Source organism: Chiloscyllium plagiosum, unplaced genomic scaffold, assembly GCF_037043375.1.
Source record: "Chiloscyllium plagiosum isolate Xiang-an unplaced genomic scaffold, Cpla_swu_hap1 HiC_scaffold_8, whole genome shotgun sequence".
Lineage (NCBI taxonomy): Eukaryota > Metazoa > Chordata > Chondrichthyes > Orectolobiformes > Hemiscylliidae > Chiloscyllium > Chiloscyllium plagiosum.
In genome coordinates, this window is record NW_028270146.1 from 94,619,944 (window position 1) to 94,644,702 (window position 24,759).

The window sequence follows — 24,759 nt, forward strand, 5'->3', positions numbered from 1 at the left end:
ACCCCACACTCCTCACTGTAACACCGATATACCCCACACTCCTCACTTTAACACTGATATACCCCACACCTCTCAGTGTAACACCGATATACCCCACACTCCTCACTGTAACACCGATAAACCGAACACTCCTCACTATAACACCGATACACCCCACACCACTCATTGTAACACCAATATACCCCACACCCCTCACTGTAACACCGATATACCCCACACCCCTCACTGTAACACTGATACACCCCACACCCTGCACTGTAACACCGATATACCTTACACTCCTCACTACAGCCCTGATATACCCCACACTCCTCACTGTAATACTATTATGCCCCAACTCCTCACTGTAATGCTGATATACCCCACACCTCTCACTTTAATACTGATATGCCCCACACCCCTCACTGTAATACTCATATGCCCCACACTCCTCACTGTAATACTGCTATACCCCACACTCCTCACTGTAACACCGATATACCCCACACCCCTCACTGTAACACCAATAGACCCCATGCCCCTCACTATAACACCGATATACCCCACACTCCTCACTGTAACACTAATATACCCCACACCCCTCACTAACACCGATATACCCCATACCCCTCACTGTATCACTGATATACCCCACACCCCTCACTGTAACACCGATATACCCCACACTCCTCACTGTAACACCGATAAACCGAACACTCCTCACTATAACACCGATACACCCCACACCACTCATTGTAACACCAATATACCCCACACCCCTCACTGTAACACCGATATACCCCACACCCCTCACTGTAACACTGATACACCCCACACCCTGCACTGTAACACCGATATACCTTACACTCCTCACTACAGCCCTGATATACCCCACACTCCTCACTGTAATACTATTATGCCCCAACTCCTCACTGTAATGCCGATATACCCCACACCTCTCACTTTAATACTGATATGCCCCACACCCCTCACTGTAATACTCATATGCCCCACACTCCTCACTGTAATACTGCTATACCCCACACTCCTCACTGTAACACCGATATACCCCACACCCCTCACTGTAACACCGACATACCCCACACCTCTTACTGTAACACCGATATACCCCACACCCCTCACTGTAACACTGATATGCCCCACACTCCTCACTGTAACACTGATATACCCCACACCTCTTACTGTAACACCGATATACCCCACACTCATCACTGTAACACCGACAGACCCCACACTCCTCAGTGTAACACCGATATACCCCACACTCCTCACTGTAACACTGATATGCGCCACACCTCTCATTGTAACACCGATATACCCCATACCCATCACTGTAACACCGATACACCCCACACTCCTCAGTGTAACACCGTTATACTCTACACTCCTCACTGTTACACCAATACACCCCACACCACTCATTGAAACACCAATATACCCCACACCCCTCACTGTAACACCGACATACCCCACACTCCTCACTGTAACACAGATTTGCCTCACACCTCTCACTGTAACACCGATATACCCCATACCCCTCACTGTAACACCGATACACCCCACATTCCTCACTGTAACACCGATATACCCCACACTCCTCACTATAATACTGATATACCCCACACCCCTCACTCTAACACCGATATACCCCACACTCCTCACTGTAAAACCGATATACCCCACACTCCTCACTGTAACACCGACAGACCCCACACTCCTCACTGTAACACAAATATACCCCACACTCCTCACTGTAACACTGATATGCACCACACCTCTCACTATAACACCGATATACCCCATACACCTCACTGTAACACTGATATACCCCACACTCCTCACTGTAACACCGACAGACCCCACACTCCTCAGTGTAACACCGATATACCCCACACTCCTCAGTGTAACACCGTTATACTCCACACTCCTCACTGTTACACCGATACACCCCACACCATTCATTGTAACACCGATATACCCCATACGCCTCACTGTAACACTGATATACCCCATAACCCTCACTGTAACACGGATATACCCCACACCCCTCACTGTAACATCGATATACCCCACACCACTCAGTGTAACACTGATATACCCCACACGCCTCACTCTAATACTGATATACCCCACACCTCTCACTTTAATACTGATATGCCCCACACCCCTCACTGTAACACTGATATACCCCACACTCCTCACTGTAACACTGATATACCCCACACCTCTTACTGTAACACCGATATACCCCACACCCCTCACAGTAACACCGACAGACCCCACACTCCACACTGTAACACCGATATACCCCACACTCCTCACTGTAACACTGATATACCCCACACCCTCACTGTAACACCGATATACCGAACACTCCTCGTTGTAACACCGATACACCCCACACCCCTCACTGTAACACCGATACACCCCAACCCCTCACTGTAACACCGATATACCCTCCACCCCTCACTGTAACACTGATATACCCCAACCCTCACTATAGCACTGATACACCCCACACCACTCATTGTAACAACAATATAACCCATACCCCTCACTGTAACACCGATATACCCTGCACTCCTCAGTGTAACACCGACAGACCCCACACGCCTCACTGTAACACCGATATATATCACACCTCTCACTTTAATACTGATATGCCCCACACCCCTCACTGTAATACTGATACACCCCACACCCCTAACTGTAACACCGATATACCTCACACCCCTCACTGTAACACTGATATGCCCCACACCTCTTACTGTAACACTGATATACCCCACACCCCTCACTGTAACACCGATATACCCCACACGCCTCACTGTAACACCGACAGACCCCACACTCCTCAGTGTAACACCGATATACCCCACAGCTCTCACTGTAACACTGATATACCCCGCACCCCTCACTGTAACACCGATATAACCCACACTCCTCACTGTAACACTGATATACCCCACACCCCTCACTGTAACACCGACATACCCCACACTCCTCACTGTAACACCGATATACCCCGCACTGTAACACTGATACACCCCACACCCCTAACTGTAACACCGATATACCTCACACCCCTCACTGTAACACTGATATGCCCCACACCTCTTACTGTAACACTGATATACCCCACACCCCTCACTGTAACACCGATATACCCCACACGCCTCACTGTAACACCGACAGACCCCACACCCCTCACTGTAACACCGATATACCCCACACACTCACTGTAACACTGATATGCCCCACGCCCCTCACTGTAACACCGATATTACCCACACTCCTCACTGTAATACTGATATGCCCCACACCCCTCACTGTAACACCGATATACCCCACGCCCCTCACTGTAACACTGATATACCCCACACTCCTCACTGTAATACTGATATGCCCCACACCTCACTGTAATGTCTATATGCCACACACTCCTCACTGTAACACCGATATACCCCACACCCCTCACTGTAATACTGATATGCCCCACACCCCTCACTGTAACACAGATATACCCCACACTCCTCACTGTAATACTGATATGCCCCACACCTCTTACTGTTACACTGATATACCCCACACTCCTCACTGTAACGATGATATACCCCACACTCCTCACTGTAACACCGATATACCCCACACCCCTCACTGTAACACTGATATACCCCACACCCCTCACTGTAACACTGATATACCCCACACTCTCAATGTAACACCGATATACCCCACACCCCTCACTGTAACACCGATAGACCGCACACTCCTCAGTATAACATCGATATACCCCATGCACCTCACTGTAACACTGATATACCCCATACCCCTCACTGTAACACTGATATACCCCACACCCCACACTGTAATACTGATATGCCCCACACTCCTCACTGTAACACCGATATACCCCACACCCCTCACTGTAATACTGATATGCCCCACACTCCTCACTGTAACACCGATATGCCCCACACTCCTCACTGTATCGCCGATATACCCCACACCCCTCACTGTAACACTGATATACCCCACACCCCTCACTGTAACACTGATATACCCCACACCCCTCACTGTAATACTGATATGCCCCACACCCCTCACTGTAATACTGATATGCCCCACACCCCTCACTGTAATACTGATATGCCACACACTCCTCACTGTAACACTGATATGCCCCACACCCCTCACTGTAATACTGATATGCCCCACACCCCTCACTGTAATACTGATATGCCACACACTCCTCACTGTAACACTGATATGCCCCACACCCCTCACTGTAATAATGATATGCCCCACACTCCTCATTGTAATACTGATATGCTTCACACCCCTCACTGTAATACTGATATGCCACACACTCCTCACTGTAACACTGATATGCCCCACACCCCTCACTGTAATAATGATATGCCCCACACTCCTCACTGTAATACTGATATGCCCTACACCCCTCACTGTAATACTGATATGCCCCACACTCCTCACTGTAATGCTGATATGCCACACACTCCTCACTGTAACACTGATATGCCCCACACCCCTCACTGCAATACTGATATGCCCCACACCCCTCACTGTAATAATGATATGCCCCACACCCCTCACTGTAATACTGATATGCCCCACTCTCCTCACTGTAACACTGATATGCCCCACACCCCTCACTGTAACACTGATATGCCCCACACCCCTCACTGCAATACTGATATGCCCCACACCCCTCACTGTAACACTGATATGCCCCGCACCCCTCACTGTAACACTGATATGCCCCACATAATTTTGCTTTGTCTGTTATAATTTATGAGTCAAATAGTGTGGCACAGGAAAAGCACAGCAGGTCAGGCATCATCCGAGGAGCAGGAGAGTCAATGTTTCGGGTATAAGCTCTTCATCAGGAATGTTCATCCCATTCCTGATGCAGGGCTTATGCCTGAAATGTCAACTCTCCTGCTCCTCGGATGCTGCCTGACCTGTTGTGCTTTTCCTGTGCCACTCCTTCTGACTCCGATCTCCAGCACCTACAGCCCCCACATTTTCCTCTCACTGATGAGTGTCTGACACAGACAGACAAGTGTGTGACTGATGCCAGTGTGAATTGGTGTCTGTTTGTTCTCCTGTGGGTATGCTGGTGGAATGTATGTGCACAGTGGCCGGATTTTTACCAGGCATGGATATGCCCTCTCTCTTTATCCTTTGCAGGATATTTAACATCAGCAATGGGAAACAGAAGAAACTGTATAAAGGATCTCAGGGGGAAGATGGGACCCTTATCAAGGTGAGTGCCTGTGTAACTGCCAGCTTCCAGACTCTGAGCTGAAGGGCTATTCAGCTGAAATGTAGCACGGAGTATCCCGGATTTCCCTTACAGTTCATTCTGGGGCTTGCCCAGAGCTGGAAGGATTAAGCCCCTTGCCTGTGGGCGCAGTGTCCCCCCCTCTTCGTGAGCAAGACGAAGGCTGAGCTGCCCCCTCAGACTCAGGAGAGCTCAGCTCCTGCCTTCCGTGGGGGAGTGCAGCTTGCAGTCTATGAAACCCGATTACTCCAGTAAAGATGTGACTCCCTCACATCATCATGCAGGGTTAACTCTCACAGCAGCCCACATGTTGACCTCCGCCTCTCGGTGCTCCCAGCCCAGAGGTGCAGTGAGGGAGTGAGGTAATGAGAAGGAGTTAGATGTGCAGCTGCTGAGGGTGCAAAGGGAGCAGAGTGCGTGGCGAGAGGAGTGAGAGTTGGTGACTGAATGTCAGGGGAGTGAGTGTCAGTGGGGGGTGAGAGTTTGTAGGGTGTTGAGTGAGGGTAATAGGTGTGAGGAGAGTGAGTACTGACCCGCACTCTCTCTCACTCTCTCTCTGTGCAGACATTCCAACCCTCTCTCTGCATAGTGAGTCACACTCGCTCTGTATAGTGATGGACTGACACTCCCTCGATGTAATGACTGACCAATGCTGTCTGCTCCCTAACTTGCTGTTAGTGTAATGGCTGACTGGTGACCTTTCACCCCTGTGTTCCAGGCCACGAAGGGAGGGTTAATTGTGTGTCTTTTGCCTTTGCTGCAGGTACAAATCGATCCCTCCGGCCTCTTCATTGCAACCAGCTGCTCTGATAAGAACCTCTCCATCTTTGACTTCTACACGGGCGAGTGTGTTGCCACAATGTTTGGCCATTCTGGTAAGCTGGCAGCTCAGATACGCATTGCCAGGTGCTGACTTACCTTTCACTGTCCTCCTTAGGTGCAGGATTCTTCTAAAATGGTTGGCGACTCTCTCCTGTACCAAGAGTTTTCACAGCTCATGCTCCATTGCCAAACTTCCCTAAATTGTCCTCATTCATCCAAAGCTCAGGATTGAAACATAAATTAGATAGCCTAGCCCCTTATATCCACTAAATTAACATCTCACTTCTCTGGAGTGCTTAAAAAAAAAAGAGTGCCTGTTTCAGTGTCTGTTTGTGGATGTGCATATCTGTTTGTCTGTGTACATGTGGCAGTGTGTGTGTATCTTCATGAGAGAGTGTGTGTGTTTGTCCACGTGTGTGTATGTGAATCTGTGTAGCAATGTGCATGTCTGCATGAGAGAGTGGTAAATAGACGCATACACACACACACTCTCTCTCTCTCATGCAGACACGCACTTTACTACATAGATTCACATACATAAATGGACAAGCACACACACACATTGCCACATACAGGCACAGGCAACATTGTTACACAGATTCACATACAGATACATGGACAAATGTGTGTGCCTGCATGAGAGAGAGAGCGTATGTGTGTGAATGTATCTGTATGTAGCAATGTGTGTGTAGGTAAAAACAAGGAGTGCAGATGCTGGAAACCAGATTCTAGATTAGCGTGGTGCTGGAAAAGCACAGCAGTTCAGGCAGCATCCGAGGAGCAGGAAAATTGACGTTTCGGGCAAAAGCCCTTCATCAGGAATAGAGGCTAAAAAATGGACCACGCTTTTCCAGCACCACGCTTTTCCAGCACCACGCTAATCTGCAATGTGTGTGTAGGTGTATCTGTCTCTACATTACTGTGTGTGTGTCTGTGTGTGTGTCTGTGTGTGAGAGAGAGAGACCCAGGGAACATTACGTTATTAAACTAATTAACCAGGCTTGCTGTGCACTGAATGTCCCATCAAGCTTGCTCCCTCCTACACGAGTGACCCGACCTTTGTAGACGACAGTGAAAGGTGTCTTGCACAGCTCTAATCAATCAGTCTGGGATGATCTCCTGTTTCATTGCACAGGGCTGATCCAAAACATCTGGCAGTGTTCTGCCCTTTGCTGCAAGTCTTGAGAAGGAGGCTGACTGTTCCTATCCAAGGCTGTCAGCCCCACTATTTCCTGAGTGATGCTGCCTTGTTCAGGCCTACATTGTCACCATCTGAAGGCAGGAACTGGGTACGACAGCCGTTTGGATACGGGCCCCTCGATAGTGCAACGTCGTTCCCAGTTCATCTTAGTCCTTCAGTACCCTGCATCCCAGGGTACTGAAGGAGGTGGCTCGGGAAATCGTGGATTCGTTGGTGATTATTTTCCAGAGTTCAATAGATTCGGGGTCGGTTCCTGAGGATTGGAGGGTGGCTAATGTTATACCACTTTTTAAGAAAGGTGGGCGAGAGAAAGCAGGAAATTATAGACCAGTTAGTCTGACCTCAGTGGTGGGAAAGATGCTGGAGTCTATTATAAAGGATGAAATTACTGCACATCTGGATAGTAGTATAACAGGATAGGACAGAGTCAGCATGGATTTATGAAGGGGAAATCATGCTTGACTAATCTTCTTGAATTTTTTGAGGATGTAACTATGAAGTTGGACGAGGGAAATCCAGTAGATGTAGTGTACCTGGACTTTCAGAAAGCTTTTGATAAAGTCCCACACAGGAGGTTAGTGAGTAAAATTAGGGCGCATGGTATTGGGGGCAAAGTACTAGATTGGATTGAAAATTGGTTGGCTAATAGGAAACAAAGGGTAGTGATAAACGGCTCCATTTCGGAATGGCAGGCAGTGACCAGTGGGGTACCGCAGGGATCCGTGCTGGGACCGCAGCTTTTTACAATATATGTTAATGATATAGAAGATGGTATCAGCAATAACATTTTCAAATTTGTTGATGATACAAAGCTGGGTGGCAGGGTGAAATGTGATGAGGATGTTAGGAGATTACAGGGTGACCTGGACAAGTTAGGTGAGTGGGCAGATGCATGGCAGATGCAGTTTAATGTGGATAAATGTATGGTTATCCACTTTGGTAGCAAGAACAGGAAGGCAGACTACTACCTCAATGGAATCAATTTATGTAAAGGGGCAGTACAGAGAGATCTGGGTGTTCTTGTACACCAGTCAATGAAGGCAAGCATGCAGGTACAGCAGGTAGTGAAGAAGGCTAATAGCATGCTGGCCTTCATAACAAGAGGGATTGAGTATAGAAGCAAAGAGGTTCTTCTGCAGCTGTACAGGGCCCTGGTGAGACCACACCTGGAGTACTGTGTGCAGTTCTGGTCTCCAAATTTGAGAAAAGACATTCTGGCTATTGAGGGAATGCAGCGTAGGTTCACGAGGTCAATTCCTGGAATGGCAGGATTACCTTACACTGAAAGACTGAAGCGACTGGGCTTGTATACCCTTGAGTTTCGAAGATTGAGAGGGGATCTGATTGAGACATATAAGATTATGAAAGGATTGGACACTCTGGCAGTAGGAAACATATTTCCACTGATGGGTGAGTGCCGAACCAGAGGACACCGCTTAAAAATACGGGGTAGACCATTTAGGACAGAGCTCAGGAGAAACTTCTTCACCCAGAGAGTGGTGGCTGTGTGGAATGCTCTGCCCCAGATGGCAGTGGAGGCCCAGTCTCTGGATTCATTTAATAAAGAGTTGGATAGAGCTCTCAAAGATAGTGGAATCAAGGGTTATGGAGATAAGGCAGGAACAGAATACTGATTAAGGATGATCAGCCATGATTATATTGAATGGCAGTGCAGGCTCGAAGGGCTGAATGGCCTACTCCTGCACCTATTGTTTATTGTCTAGTTCCATGAGATATTGGACAGCAGTATTGGATGTTAGCTAGACCACTGTGTGTGAAACCTGCCCATTCCACCCATTCTGCCCAGTAAATGCCCAGAAATCTCCAGCTCATTAAAATGTGCCCAGGCTCAAAATGGAAAGAAATCAGGAGCCTCGGAAACGTCCAACCTACAACCTTCACTCATGCATATTCTACACTGTCTGTGTCCGAAGTTGTGACTACTGGGGAAGCTTTTCATTCTTAACTTGATTTCTACGACTTAAGAGAGGCGAAGGACCCAGGGCAGGGTTGCTTTGTGCGATGGAAGCAGCGTCTTTGAATGGAGAAAGGTAGATTCTTGCAAAGCAAAAGGGGTCGGAAGGCTTTGGGGGTCAGTGAGAACGTGGATTAGTCAGATCAGGTCTTATTGAATGGTGGAGCAGCTTCGAGGGGGCAAATGGCCTCCTCCTGTTCCTAATTGGCCTGTATGTTTGTGTAGCTGGATAGGGCAGTAAGTGTACCTGTTTGGTCAGAGGAGCAGGAGACCCAGGAGCGAGTCCACGGCCGTGAATTGAGAAGTAAATAATGGGCCAAGACAGCTCGGCAAGAGCCCTCGCAGCAGAAAATATATTGATTCGACAGACCAATCAATAGTCGACTCAAGATTAGAGTAGTGCTGGAAAAGCACAGCAGGTCAGGCAGCATCCGAGGAGCAGGAAAATCGAAATTTGCCCAAAATGTCAATTTTCCTGCTCCTCGGATGCTGCCTGACTTGTTGTACTTGTCCAGCACAACTCTAATCGTGACTCTTCTATTGATTGGTCTGTCGGATCAATCATCAGGAATGATTCCTGATGAAGGGCTTTTGCCTGAAACGTCGATTTTCCTGCTCCTCGGATGCTGCCTGACCTGCTGTGCTTTTCCAGCACCACTCTAACCTTGACTCTAATCTCCAGCACCTGCAGTCCTCCCTTTCACCCAATCGATGGAAGAGCAGTGTGTGTGTGTCAACTCACTCTCTCTCTCTCTCTCTCTCTCTCTCTCTCAATACATTGACAGAATGTGGTAAGGCCCAGCCCGTTCAGCAAATGACCAAACTATCATAATTGACAGCTATCTGTCGGGGGAAAGGTACCGAAAGAACAGTCAGCGTTGTCCAATTACGGTATTCAAGCTCTTGAGCTGAGCCAATCACAATGATTCAATAATCCCAACCTAAAAAAGGAAATTGGCTGAGCACCCCAAGGGAGAAATTTGCAGGCCAACTCTCCCTAACTTGATTGAGTTTTTTGAAGAGGTAACAAAGGGGATTGATGAGGACAGAGCGGTGGACGTGATCTATATGGACTTCAGTAAGGCGTTCTACAAGGTTCCCCATGGGAGACTGATTAGCAAGGTTAGATCCCATGGAATACAGGGAGAACTAGCCATTTGGATACAGAGCTGGATCAAAGGTAGAAGGCAGAGGGTGGTGGTGGAGGTTATTTTTCAGACTGGAGGCCTGTGACCAGTGGAGTGCCACAAGGATCGGTGATGGGTCCACTGCTTTTCATCATTTATATTAATGATTTGGATGTGCGCTTAACAGGTATAGTTAGTAAGTTTGCAGATGACACCAAAATTGGAGGTGTAGTGGATGGCGAAGAAGGTTACTTCAGATTACAACAGGATCTTGATCAGATGGGCCAATGGGCTGAGGAATGGCAGATGGAGTTTAATTTAGATAAATGCAAGGTGCTGCATTTTGGGAAAGCAAATCTTAGCAGGACTTAGACACTTAATGGTAAGGTCCTAGGGAGTGTTGCTGAACAAAGAGACCTTGGAGTGCAGGTTCATACCTCCTTGAAAGTGGAGTCACAATAGATAGGATAGTGAAGAAGGCGTTTGGTATGCTTTCCTTTATTGGTCAGAGTATTGAATACAGGAGTTGGGAGGTCATGTTGCGGCTGTACAGGACATTGGTTAGGCCACTGTTGGAATATTGCGTGCAATTCTGGTCTCCTTCCTATTGGAAAGATGTTGTGAAACTTGAAAGGGTTCAGAACAGATTTACAAGGATGTTGCCAGGGTTGGAGGATTTGAGCTATAGGGAGAGGCTGAACAGGCTGGGGCTGTTTTCCCTGGAGCATCGGAGGCTGAGGGGTGACCTTATAGAAGTTTATAAAATCTATAAGGACCATGGATAGGGTAAATAGACAAGTTCTTTTTCCCTGGGATGGGGGAGTCCAGAACTAGAGGGCATAGGTTTAGGGTGAGAGGGGAAATATATAAAAGAGACCTAGAGGGCAACTTTTTCACACAGAGGCTGGTATGTGTATGGAGTGGGCAGCCAGAGGAAGTGGTGGAGGCTGCTACAATTGCAACATTTAAAATACATCTGGATGGGTATATGAATAGGAAGAGTTTAGAGGGATATGGGCCGGGTGCTGGCAGGTGGGACTAGATTGGGTTGGGATATCTGGTCGGCATGGGCGGGTTGGACCGAAGGGTCTGTTTCCATGCTGTACATCTCTATGACTGTGACCCTAAGTGGATGGAGCAGAGGGTCGAGAATACTGGATATTATGACAATGGGCTTAGTAACCTCTTTCTAAAGCTGTGCCACTCTGTGACTGTATTGTGTGATTTTGTGTTGGAACAACCATGTTATTTTGAATTACTGCAGCTGGATTTCAATTCCATACGTGTTATATTTAGTAATGGAATGATAGGCTGGGAATGTTCACCTTGGTATTGCAAACCACTGTCTCCACTCCTTTGGGGATGATTTGAATTTGAGTCCTTTTTGATTGCTTTTGAGGATTTCTTAAATTTGATTTGTTCTTTTGATAAATTCTTTGTAGTTTCTCATTGAATATTTGTTTCCCCTTCCTTTGTCCAGTTTGATTCTGTCCAGAATCTCTAATTCACTATTGTCCGTGAACATTTGGTCTTAACTATCCTTACCCGGTGTGGTCTACATGTGACTCCAGACTCACAGTGATGTGGTTGACTCTTAAATGCCCTCTGGGCAATAAATGTTTTGTAGCCAGCAATGCTCCAAATCCCAAGCCTCAATAAAAGAATAAAAAGAGAATTAAAGTTCTAAAGTATGGGAAAGATATTTAGACACTGCACGTTCCACATTTTTAATTCCTCCAGTTTAATTAATAGAGGCTACTTGATGGACTGAATCGATCTGGATGTTTATTCATCCAATGCAGTTAGTTACAAGCCAGTATTGATTCGATTCCCAACAAGTCCACACCAAATCTCCGAAGAGTAACCTACCCAGACCTATTCTCCTACCCTATATTTACCCCAGACTACACATCCCTGAACACTATGGGCAATCTAGCATGGCCAATTCACCTAACCAGCCCATTTTTGGACTGTGGGAGGAAACCAGAGCATCCAGAGGAAACCCACACAGACACAGGGAGAATGTGCAAACTCCACACAGACAGTTGCCCGAGGTTGGAATCGAACCCAGGCCCCTGGCGCTGTGAGGCAAAGTAGTTGAAGGGGCACCCGGAAATGAACCAGGGACCATGAAGGACTTCATTAATCCTCCCTGATTACGGTGATCCTCCCAAACCAGTGTTGGTCAGGGTACACCTCTCTCATCTCCACCGCTCAGCAATGATCTCAGTCAACCGGTTTCGGTCAGTACAATAAGCTTCAATCCGAGTGATGATCTCGAGTTTGTCTCATTCATTAACCCATGCCGAAGATTTCCACGATGATCCTGTTCTCTTTTTCAGAGGTGGTGACAGGAATGAAATTCACCAACGACTGTAAACATCTCATCTCTGTGTCGGGAGACAGGTAGGTGCTTTCTCACTGGGGTGGGGGTTGGGGGGGGGGGGGGAGGGTAGTGTTGGCAAACTGGAGGACAGTGTTCGGGCTCTGAAGCTGTCGAAGCCCGTGTTAGGTCCTGAAGGCTGTGAAGTGCCTAAAGGGAAAATGAGGTGCTGCCACAGGCCAAGGACCAGAAGGTTATGACAGCAAGGTGGTGAACTAAAATGGCAAGCAAGTGTAAGGTCAGGGTCATTCTTACAGACAGAGTGGAGACTGTAATCTTGCCAATGTAAAAGAAACTGAATAGTGACTAACGAATACAGTAGCCTTAATCCCTTCCACAACCTACTCTTCCACTATCCTATTGGTAAGGATTTGCTCTCAGAGAAGCTGATCTGTTTTCCATTATACACATCCACCATTAACACAATGAGAACTCCTCTTGTCTTCTGCTCTGGGCACCTTCTCTGTCTGTTCACTTGCTTCTCCTCCATCTTTGTCAGTAGCATGAAAGAATACAATCTAACATAAACAAAATACAATCTTCCAGCCCATTGGGTGGTGGTTCTGGGGCTCTCTGCTGAGATATTTGCATCATTAACAGCCACAGGTGAGGTGCTGGAAGACTGGAGGTTCACTAATGTGGTGTCATTATTTAAGAAAACCTGCAAGGATAAGCCTGGGAACTGTAGACAAGTGAGCCTGACATCAGTGGTTGGTAAGTTATTGGAGGGGATTATGAGGGATAGGATTTACATGTATTTGGAAAGGCAAGGACTGATTAGGGATAGTCAATATGGCTTAGCACATAGGAAATCATGTCTCACAAACTTGATTGAGTTGTTTGAAGAGGTGACACAGAAGATTGATGAGGGCAGAGCAGTCGATTTGATCTATATGGACTTGAGTAAGGCGTTCGACAAGCTTCCCCATGGGAGACTGGCTGGTAAGGTTAGATCTCATGGGATCCATAGTTCCTTGAAAGTGGACTGGCAGGTAGACAGGATAGTGAAGAAGGCATTTGGTACACTCGCTTTCATTGGTCAGTGTATTGAGTACAGGAGTTGGAAGGTCATGTTGTGGCTGTACAGGACATTGGTTAGGCCACGTTTGGAACACTGCATACAATTGTGGTCTACCTGCTGTAGGAAGGATGTTGTGATACTTGAAAGGGTTCAGAAAAGCTTTATAAAGATGTTGCTGGGACAGGGGGATTGTGAGCTATGGTAACACGCTGAATAGGCCGGGATTTTTTTTCCCTGGAGCTTTGGAGGCTGAGGGATGAACTTATTAAGTTTATAAAATCATGAGGGGCATGGATGGGGTGAATATCCAAGGTCTTTTTCCTAGGGTGGGGGAGCCCAAAACTGGGGGGGGGGGGGAGGGGCACAGGTTTAAGGTGAGAGGGGAAACATTTAAAAAGGACCCGAGAGGTAACTTTTTCACACATAGTGGTATGTGTATGGAACAAACTGCAAGAGGAGGTGGTGGAGGGTACAGTTACGACATTTAAAGGCATTTGAATGTGTGTATGGATAGGAATGATTTAGAGGGCTATGAGCCAAATGCTGGTAAATGGGACTACGTCAGATTGGGATGTCTGATCGGTGTGGATGAGGGTTGGACCGAAGAGTCTGTTTCCGTGCTGTGTGACTCTATGACTTTAAGAGTCATATTGGAAGCAAAACTCTGTTAATCTGTCTCCACAGATAGTGCTAGACCTGTTGAGTTTCTCCAGCAGTTTCTTATTTCAGATTTCCAGCATCCACAATACTTTGCTCAATCTGCATTGCATCTTGAAGTTAATTTTTGTTTCTGTTACTCTGCTTGGCAGGTTAGCACTCAGTATTCAGTTAGTCAATGGGGTTGACAGCTTTTGCATTGTGTGTGTCTTACTCTTTTTCCTTTTTGTTTTAAGCACATGCTCTCGCTCATTGCGTGTCGACACAATGCATATATATGGAAGTTCATAACGTGAAAGGTTGAATGAGGTCAGATTTGAATTAAGTCCCATTGTCACTGCCTATCTATCATATTGATCTGATAGTGTTACGGCTACACAGAACACTGATCTGATGATCAGTCAGGAACAGTCATGTATTAGGCAAAGGACAAGGTGTTATTATCTAATCTGAACTGTAAGTGTAACCGAGCTCTCTCCCTTCCCCACAGCTGTATATTCATCTGGAGGCTGAGCTCGGAGCTGACAATTAACATGAGGCAGAGGCTGGCAGAGATCAAGCAGAAGGAGAAGAAGCAAATGAAGACACCTCCGCAAAAGCATTCCAGCCCAAACAGGTATAAGAGCAGAGCTGTGTCTTGTAGTTCAGGAGAGACGTTCAGAACGCAGATAACTGAAAGCAAAACCACCAACAAGAGTTTGAGGGAAATCGGGGATGTATAGGAGACCAGAAGTGTCGGTTACGTGTGGATTGTAGGAAGTTACAAAGATAGGTGTGACGTCAGGAAGGGTTTTAAACACAAGGTAAAATATTTAAGCAGAAATCATTGGTGGCCACTTTCTGCTTTGGAGGCTAATGGTGAGTTGAGCACAAGGGTGAGGGATGAAGGGACTTGCTGTGGGTTAGGATAACGACAGCAGAGTTTGAGGTGAGCTGATGTTTCTCGAGAGTTGGACTCTGACCAAGGGAGCACTGGGCTGGTCAAGTGCAGAAATGGCAATTGGATGGGACTAAGCTTCAACCAGCACACGATCTGAAGTGTGGGTGAAGACAGGTAATAGGACAGAGGTGGAACTAAACAGTGTGTGTTGGTCAGGATATAGTGTCAGAAGGTCAGCTGAAGGTCAAACTCGCTAGTGACTTGGGGAGGAGAACAGAATCTGTGGCAAACCGAGAGAGAGCAGAGAGGATGATGGGATAGGGAATGGAAGTGAAGACAATGCCTGATATTCCCAGTGTTAAAAAAGGGAGCATTTTTGGATCATATAGAACAAGCAAAACAGAGCCATTGGAATGGTTTAGGGGAACTGTCATTGAAGTGAAACTATGTGGAGAACTGGAAGCTGCAGGAGCTGACCAGTGTTGTTAGTGTTTATTGCACTGTTCATATGAAAGATAAGACTAATGACTGCATTGTATCCTTCACTATCTCTGTACTCAGCATTGTCCCTATCCCCCTTTCATTTCCTTTTCTCTTATACAGTCGGTACTGCAATAACAGGGTAGTTCCATTCTTATGCAATCCCGTGTCATGAGAAAATTGTATAATAGCAGCACCATTTGAACTAATGGGGCTGGAATCATGTTATAACAAGCTTTAAAACATTCATGCTTTAGAAACAAGTGTCTCCAATTTGTCAATTATATTATAGTGAATTTATATTAATGAAACATGCACTATAGCAGAACGACCTGTATCTTGTGAACCCTGTTCTATTTCTCTCTGAATCCTTCTTCATTTTGCTCTCTCTCTCTCTCTGGTTGTGACAATACAAAGGTTGATTCCAGATCATAACACCTTCCTTTGTATTCCCCCCCCCTCACCTCAAACACCGCAGGCGGGAAACATTCGATGTGGCTGCACAGACAGCTATGTCCTCTGACAGTGAGAAGGAAGCGGAGGATGATGGAAATGAGGAGGACGAAGGACACTGCGAGGGCTCTGCACGCATCACACCAAAGCGAGGCATGACCGCGAATGTGGCGAATGGTAGGTCCACTCTTACTGGGGAGCTGTGTGCAAACAGAGCTCCTGCAGGCCTTCATCTCTTCAACCAGCTCCTTGAACCTTTGGGAGAGCCTGCATTAGTCACTTTCAGTTCTGGTTAATCTTCCAATGTAATGCTGCAGACATTGTGTGTCATCCAACTCCTAGAAGCATAGAAAATAGGAGCAGGAGCAGGTCTTTGAGCCTGCTCCACCATTCCATATGATCATGGCTGATCATCCATCTCCTGTACCTGCTTTTTCCCCATGTTCTTTGATCCCATTAGCTTTGGGCGTGTTGTGGCTGTACAGGACATTGGTTAGGCCACTTTTGGAATATTGCATGCAGCTCTGGTCTCCTCCTTATAGATAGGATGTTGTGAACCTTTGATAGGGTTCAGACAAGGATGTTGCCAACGTTGGAGGGTCTGAGCTATAGGGAGAGGCTGAATAGGCTGGGGCTGTTTTCCCTGGAGCATTGGAGGCTGAGGGGTGACCTTACAGAGGTTTATAAAATCATGAGGGGCATGGATAGGATAAATAGACTCTTTCCCCTGGAGTGGGGGAGTCCAGAACTACAGGACATAAGTTTAGGGTGAGAGGGGAAAGATTTAAAAGGGACCTCATGGGCAACGTTTTCACGCAGAGGGTGGTGCATGTATGGAATGAGCTGCCTGAGGAAGTGGTGGAGGCTGGTACAATTACAGCATTTAAAAGGCATCTGGATGGGTACATGAATAGGAAGGGTTTAGAGGGATATGGGCCAAATGCTGACAAATGGGACTAGATTGGATTGGGACATCTGGTCAGCATGGACGAGTTGGACCGAAGGGTCTGTTTCTGTGCTGTACATCTCCATGACTCTATACCTATGCCTATCTTCTTCTTTAATGTTTTGGCTTCAACCACTGTCTGTGGCAGAGAATTCCACAGGCTCATCACTCTTTGGGTGAAGACATTTCTCATCTCCCTGTGACTGGGACCCCTGGGGCTGAAGACCCTGGTCAGCAGGAAGAGCATCCTTCCTGCGTTTACCCTGTCCAGTGCTGCTAGAATTGTGTAGGTTTCTATGAGATCTCTCCTCATTTATATAAAATAATATTCTTCTTATATTCCTTACTTCAGCAACCATTCTTCATGGACATCAGGTTACTAATTCTAGCTGGTGCTAAAACTGTCTTACAACATTGGTCTGCACTAAATCTGATTCTCTACAGCACTTCCAGAAAAGCATTGACACCATCACACTTACCAGGGAAATGGGGGGTTGATCACTGTGGATCATGCAAGTAGGCAGCGGTAGCTGTCCCAACATCTAGATAACATGGAGTTATCACTGGTGCTCCTGAGGAGAGGAAATCCAACATTGTACCATTGAAGACCCAATAGGAGTCTAGCGCTCGACCATTAACGATAGTGAGCCATGGGAGTCCAATGGTGTCATATTTAAACATTGGCCAGCCAACAATGTATCTGAACTGTTGTTATAACATGGGGGTCCAGCAGTGTATATTACCAACTGCCTGCGAAATGACTAGACAATGTAAAACTATGAAACCCCGCGCTAAAGTTACAAAGTTCATTTGGAAATGATTACCATATAGTTTCGAGTAAAGATGTCAAGATAAATGCACCACTATATTCGAGGAAAGCGGTGTGCCAGTTGGTGGTGAGGTGATTTAGCTAACACTACAGAGGAAAGTGATTGACGTCCCCTCCTTTTGTGTGTTCCAGATATCCCCACAAGGATACAGTATACCGGGAGCATGAAGAGTCTGTACCATTGGGAGAATAGTAAGGTAATTTTCCATTCAGAATTTCAGCTCAGCAAGTGTAGAGAGCATACCTGCTCCTTCTGGTGTTGAATGCAAGGCAGGGGTCACTTTATTAGCTATACATAATTGTGGATTTAATGGGGTTTACTAAATGTGCCAATTTTGAGAGGTTTGAGCATGATTGAAGCTTACTTATTTTTGACTTTGCACCACCTTTCACATATTGTCTCAGACTGTCTATATGAGTTGTATATAATCCACATTCATATACAGCACCTATTATATTCATGGCTTAATCATCATACATTCCATTGTCTTTATGATATTAATGTATTAATACAGGAGTTAATAAATCTCCTTAAAATAAGTCCTGTGCTTGATGTGTGGTGGGTGGCACGGTGGATCAATGGTTAGTACTGCTGCCTCACAGCACCAGGGACCTGGGCTCGATTCCAACTCGGGCGACCGTCTGTGTGGAGTTTGCATGTTCTTTCCCCTGGGTGCTCCGGTTTCCTCCCGCAGTCCAAAGATGTGCAGGTTAGGTGGATTGGCCATGCTAAATTGCCCAGAGTGTTCTGGGATGTGTAGGTTAGAGGCATTAGTCAGGGGTAAATGTAGGGATTGAATGGGTGGGGTGGATGGGTCTGGATGCTCTTTGGAGGGTCAGTGTGGACCCGATGGGCCAAATGGCCTACTTCCACACTATAGGGATTCTATGTACAATCCTCCCTCCCTGACAATGTGGTGTTTCAGACTCTAGCCCTTATGAAACTTGTTGACCCTTGGTGACCATGCTTTCAGCTGCTTTGGCCCTGGGTTTTGGAAACCCCTGTGTATTTGACTCTCTGCCCTCCTTTCACGGCTCCTTAAAACCGACCCCTTTCACTAAGTCTTTTGTCACCCGCCCCGAGCTCTTTGTGTACCGACCCCGCCCAGTCTGCTGTGATTCAAGGAAGTGGCCAAGTTGCCACCACCTTCTCGAGGGTGATTAGCGAGGGGCAGTAAGTGGTTGTGCATCCCAGCCAGCTGAACCCACATCCTGTCGAAGAGGGAAAGATAAAAATCAGAATCAGAGTAGTGTCGGAAAGTGTGTCGCTGGAAAAGCGCAGCCGGTCTGGCAGCATCCGAGGAGCAGGAGAATCGATGTTTCGGGCATAAGCCCCTCATCAGGAATGTCAGAGCTTATGCCCGAAATGTCAACTCTCCTGCTCCTCGGATGCTGCCTGACCGGCTGTGCTTTTCCAGCACCATGCTTTTTGACTCTGACTCCTCCAGCATCTGCAGTCCTCAGTTTCACGCAGAATAGTGTTAAACGTTGTCTGGTAGTTGCTCTGACGAACCTTGCGAGGTTTACTAAGTAAGAGGTGCTGTATAAATGCTCGTCGCTGTGTTGGGGGATGTCTTGCAGAGTGAGGATTTCGTTTTTCATGAAAGTATGCCTCTTGGAATGATAACTGGTGTCTCCTCCCCACCCCACCCCACCCCACCCCCCCAAATGTAGGCAGAGGACGTGGCGATCAGGTTGGACTCGATGCACAATCATGTCCCTCGTCCCAGGAGCCGCTGGTCCCGTCACGCCAACAACCTGGAGCTGAGTGTGAAGTCGATGCTGGACCTCCGAAACCTGGACTCCTTCTCCTTCTCCCCGCTGACGGACTCCGCACCCAGGGCTGGAACGGCGCTGTCCGGGAGCAGGGTTTCCGAGGAAGCTAGTGACCACGAACGCCGGGTCCGGATCAGCATCGAGACCCTTCTGAGCGACGTGAGTGGTGTTCCTGCGTGGCAGCCATTCGGCCTTGTCGTGCTAGCCCTTTCGAAATTGTTTCTGATTACAAAATGCTCCAACAAAATGGGGGTTAGACTCTGCAACCTCATGCAGACCCTACCTTCCTCCACTGGAATTTTCCCCTCTGCTCCTGGCCTTTAGCACAGCTTCCGTTCCTTCACCACCCTCGCCCTACTCCCCCACCTGTTGCAACCCATGTTCTAGAATATTCTGCCTGTAGCCCTCCATCCCTCTCCCCTTGGCAATTCCACACCTACCTTGTCTTGCTTCTCTGTGTAGCCCAACATTTCAAGCATTTATCCAAGTGAAAGGTGTAACTAAATCCTTTCTCTCCATGCCTTCAGACGTTAAGTTTTCAGATTGCAACAATTCTCTGCGTGAAAAATGAAAAAACGAAACCTCTCTTATTTTAATCTGAGTTATCTGGTGACCAATCTTTGTCAATTGGAAAATATTTCTTCCTAATTATCTAACAGCTTATGATTCTGAGCACCTCTGTTAAATGCCCCCGTAATCTTTTTTTTGGCTTTAAAAGCAACCTCAACATCTCCCGTTTCTCCACATGATAGAAGTTCCATATCCCTGCACCATCCCAGTGAGTCTCTTCAGCAACTGTTCCTCCAAAGCACTGATGTTCTTCTCAAAGTGTGATGCTTGGATTTGGCCAACAGAATTCAGCCTGAGGCCTGAGGGTTAGTGTAAATTCCTCACTCTTCTACACTGCTAACAAAGCCCAAGGATGTCCTTTCTCCTTTTCCAACACCCTTCTTGATTTGGCCAATCAGCTCGAAGAATGTGTGGATGTCTTCTGCCTGTTCCTGCAAGCCCCTACAAAATGGGGGCTAATCTCTGCAACCTCATGCTGGCCCTCCCTCCCTCCACTGGAATTTTCCCCTCAGATTCTGGCCTTTAGCATACCTTCCGTTCCTTCACCACCCTCGCCCTACTTCCCACCTGTCTGGACCCACACTCTAGAACATTACATCCCTCCACCCCTTTCCCCTTGGCAAGAGAGTCCTTAAAACATGAGTTTTTTAACAAAACCTTTTGGTTCATAGAATCCCTGCAATACAGAAAGAGGCCATTTGGCCCTTCAATTCTGCTCTGACTCTGCGAAGAGCCAATCCATCAAACCTGCACATCCCTACTCACTATAGACAATTTACCATGGCCAATCCACCTAGCCTGCACATCCCTACTCTCTATAGACAAGTTACCATGGCCAGTCCACCTAGCCTGTGCATCCTTAGACACTATAGACAATTTACCATGGCCTATCCACCTAACCTGTGCATCCCTACTCACTATAGACAAGTTACCATGGCCAGTTCACCTAATTGTATGTCTTTGGCTGCCTCAACACTTCCTACTGACACATAGGTACGGCTCAGTGTCGATTTTGTGGTTGGTGATGCCTTTGGGGAGTGTTTTGAGAGTTTTTGTTTCTTCCCCATGTGAAATATGCTCCTCCAGATTTACACCCATTACACTCTGGCTGCTTTTTCTCACTTGTGTCAGCCCGTGTACATCCTGTGTAGGTTGTCTTTGCTGTCTGTTTTATAACACAGTGCAGATTTCCAGACTGACTCTGCGCAGTCTGATTTACACATTGTCTCAGACAGGGTCAAAATGCCCTGACCACCACTTGCTGCAACAAGTTGATTTTTTTCTTCTGTAGATAGCACCAAGAGACTTCTGTCATTGTGTTGAACCTGTTCTCCTGGAGATGTGGTTAAGGGAGTTTATCAATGTGATATGAAGGAGTGCACAATGTGTATAGAAGAGGTAGAGCAATTTTGTCTTCAGCAAAGGGCACAACAGCCTGAGACACTACTGCCAAGTCTGGCCAGGCATATTCAGGGAGGCATTGTTGAGGCTGTAGGTGAATAGAGCTCAGGTATTTCAGGAGGAGTTCTATTGTCTCCATCCATCCCTCCGTGTGCAGTCATTTATACATATTGAGACTTGGTCTAACGTCACACGTCAGCCTAGACAATTATAGACATATTCTTTTTTCCTTTGGCCGAACATTGGCCCCCTCGGCATGACCTACCATCTCCAAAAGCCTGAAGTTCCCAACATTGTTCACCCAGTAATTCACACGTTCCTATGTTACACCACCATTGCACAGCTATAGGAAAGCAGGTACTTTATAAATCGATTGCACAACCCTTGACTGTCAGTCAGCCTATTTTCCTGCCTCTGCTACTGTTACGACTGAAAGGTGCAAGTATTTTGTCAGGCACTTTTTCTTTTGAGCCGTCTACCTGCGAGTCTTGGCGTAAGTTTGTTTGCACCTGTGTCCTGGAAATGAACCTGTACTTTGCAGAGGGCAGCCTCGCAATCGCCCCGGACATCTCCATCCCAGCCTGAGACCCCGTTCCCATTGTTTCCCCAACAGATAGAGGAGCAAGAGTCGACGGATGCGCACAATTTCGTCAGGCCCTGCAGCATCGCAATCCCCACATGTGAGGAGGGCATATTCAGTCAGGAGCTGGAGACGCCGGAGGTTGAAGAGCGTACCATCTACCCAGTGCACACGGGGAGCACTGGTGAGACGGAGGGGTGAGTCCTGATGCTTATGTGAGACCCTGTGTCCAAGCATGACCGTGGAGAAAGGGCACCTCGGAGGCTGATGACTTGGGCAGCACAGTGCATCTGTGGTTAGCACTGCTGCCTCACAGCGCCAGGGACCCTGGTTCGAATCCAGCCTCGGGTGACTGTCTGCGTGGAGTTTGTACATTTTCCCCCTGTCTGCGTGGGTTTCCTCCAGGTGCTCTGGTTTCCAAAGACGTGCAGGTTAGGTGGATTGGCCGTGCTAAATTGCCCTGTAGTGTCTGGGGACGTGCAGGCTAGGTGGGTTAACCATGGGAAATGCAGGGTTACGGGGATAGGAAGGGATACTCATCGGAGGTTTGGTGTGGACTCGAATGGCTTGCATCCACACTGCAGAGATTCTATGGTTGAGAGTGCCTCAACTTGGAACAACAATGAAATATCTAGTGCTAAGTTGTGAAGGCAGCAACTAAACTTTGTTTATGTCTTGGGCAGAAAAAACGACTCTCTATATTTATACAGCACGTTTTTATGACCACCAGAGTGCTTTACGTCCAGTGAAATACTTTCAGAAGTGTGCTCGTTGTTATATTGTAAATGCAACAGTCAGTTTCCACACAGGCAAGTTCCCACAAGCAGCAATGTGGCAAAGACAGGATAGTGTTCCTTTTGTCATATTAGATTGAGGGATTAACAGAGAACGCGCCTCCTGTTCTCCAAAACACCGCCACGGGGTCTTTCCTACCCACCTGAGCAGGCAGAGGGAGATCTCGGTTTCATGTCTCATTTTGAAAGCTGGCTACTCCTTGGTTTTTTTTTTGTGTCTCTCGTCCCTGGAGTGGGATTAGAACACAGAGCCACGTGCGCTACCAAGTGATACACGGCTAGCAGCAAACAGCATCCTTGCCTGGCCACATCGACATCCCGGGAAAGAATCCTGAGGGACCGAGGGCAATGCCCTTTTACGGAGAGGGAGGTGGATTCTGTTGCATTGGCTGCGGGGGCAGATTCGGTTTGCACAGTGATGTTAACAGCTTTCCTCCATGCCTTGCCAGTGAGTACCAGGTGAAGGAGCTGCAGCACGGCACCCAGGAAAAGCCTTACCGCAGCCACGGCGTCCTGGAGAAGCACAGTCCCGACAGCGCCTGCTCTGTGGATTATTCCAGCAGCCACTTCTCCAGCCCCGAACATCCACACGAAGGTTAGAGCCGAGGGCGCGTTTCCGGTCCCTTCTCGTTCCTCCCTCTGTGGGGATAAAGCCCTGAGATTCATGGCCACGTATTGGTACTCGCTCATCACCAGTAGATAGATACTGCTGTTGAAACATAGAAACCTAGTTTCTGTGCAGCACAGAGCAAGGCCCATTCAGTCAACTAGTCCATGTCAATGCCACGTGAACCGCTCCTTGCCATTCCCCTTTCTCATTCCATGAGCCGAGCCCCCTATTCCTTCCTCCCTGGTGGGCTTATCCAGTTTCCCCTTAAATGCATCTTATGCTGTTCACTAAACTGGAGAATCCTTTTCCTTCCAGTATTACCAGTGAACACTTTCTGTTCCAGAACTGAATGGGTTTTAGCAGCTCCACCTCACTTTTGATTTGATTTTGATTTATTATTGTCACGTGTACCTAGGTACAGTGAAAGGTTTTGTTTTGTGCAACGTACAGGCAGATCACACCGTACAAAGATCACAGGGTGATTGAACAGAGCGAGGAATACAAAGTTACGGCTGCAAAGTAGGTTCACAAAAGCCATCTCAACGTTAGATTTGAAATTTGAGAGGTCCATTCAGAAATCTAATAATCTTCAGATTTAAAAGAACATTGTTAGAAATTTTAACAGACTTAGAATTGAGGCTTAAAAGTGTAGAACGCTGGTAGGAAACGTGAGAATAAGATCCGCTGTAGAGCGCTCACAAAGAGTTGCGCTGTGTGGACGCCATTTTGAATCACTTGGGGTTCTCCATTCAGGTAAGGAGTGTCCACCTAAATCAGTCTGTGATCAGGCAGCAGAGATCTTCAATTGGACTTCAAAGCTGGGCTGGTCCCAGAGCGCTTCGGCGGGTCAGTGTGGACTTGTTGGGCCGAAGGGCCTGTTTCCACACTGTAGGTAATCTAAATCTAAAGTGAAGAGGGACTGTTCTAACCCATTTGCACCCTCAGA

The 24,759-nt window shown here is 47.2% G+C and overlaps 1 protein-coding gene across 4 annotated transcripts in view; it reads left to right on the plus strand.

The window, feature by feature from the left end:
- mapkbp1 (mitogen-activated protein kinase binding protein 1) overlaps positions 1 to 24,759 on the plus strand; it is a 270,559-nt gene that overhangs the window by 163,800 nt on the left and 82,000 nt on the right. For all 4 annotated transcript variants that reach the window (XM_087990116.1, XM_087990117.1, XM_087990119.1 and 1 more), the window contains 9 exons: positions 5,215 to 5,290; positions 6,072 to 6,183; positions 12,776 to 12,839; positions 14,985 to 15,110; positions 16,333 to 16,484; positions 18,215 to 18,279; positions 19,757 to 20,017; positions 22,443 to 22,606; positions 23,653 to 23,798. In XM_087990116.1, the coding sequence (XP_087846242.1) occupies positions 5,215 to 5,290; positions 6,072 to 6,183; positions 12,776 to 12,839; positions 14,985 to 15,110; positions 16,333 to 16,484; positions 18,215 to 18,279; positions 19,757 to 20,017; positions 22,443 to 22,606; positions 23,653 to 23,798 (1,166 nt within the window). The remainder of the gene's footprint in view (positions 1 to 5,214; positions 5,291 to 6,071; positions 6,184 to 12,775; positions 12,840 to 14,984; positions 15,111 to 16,332; positions 16,485 to 18,214; positions 18,280 to 19,756; positions 20,018 to 22,442; positions 22,607 to 23,652; positions 23,799 to 24,759) is intronic.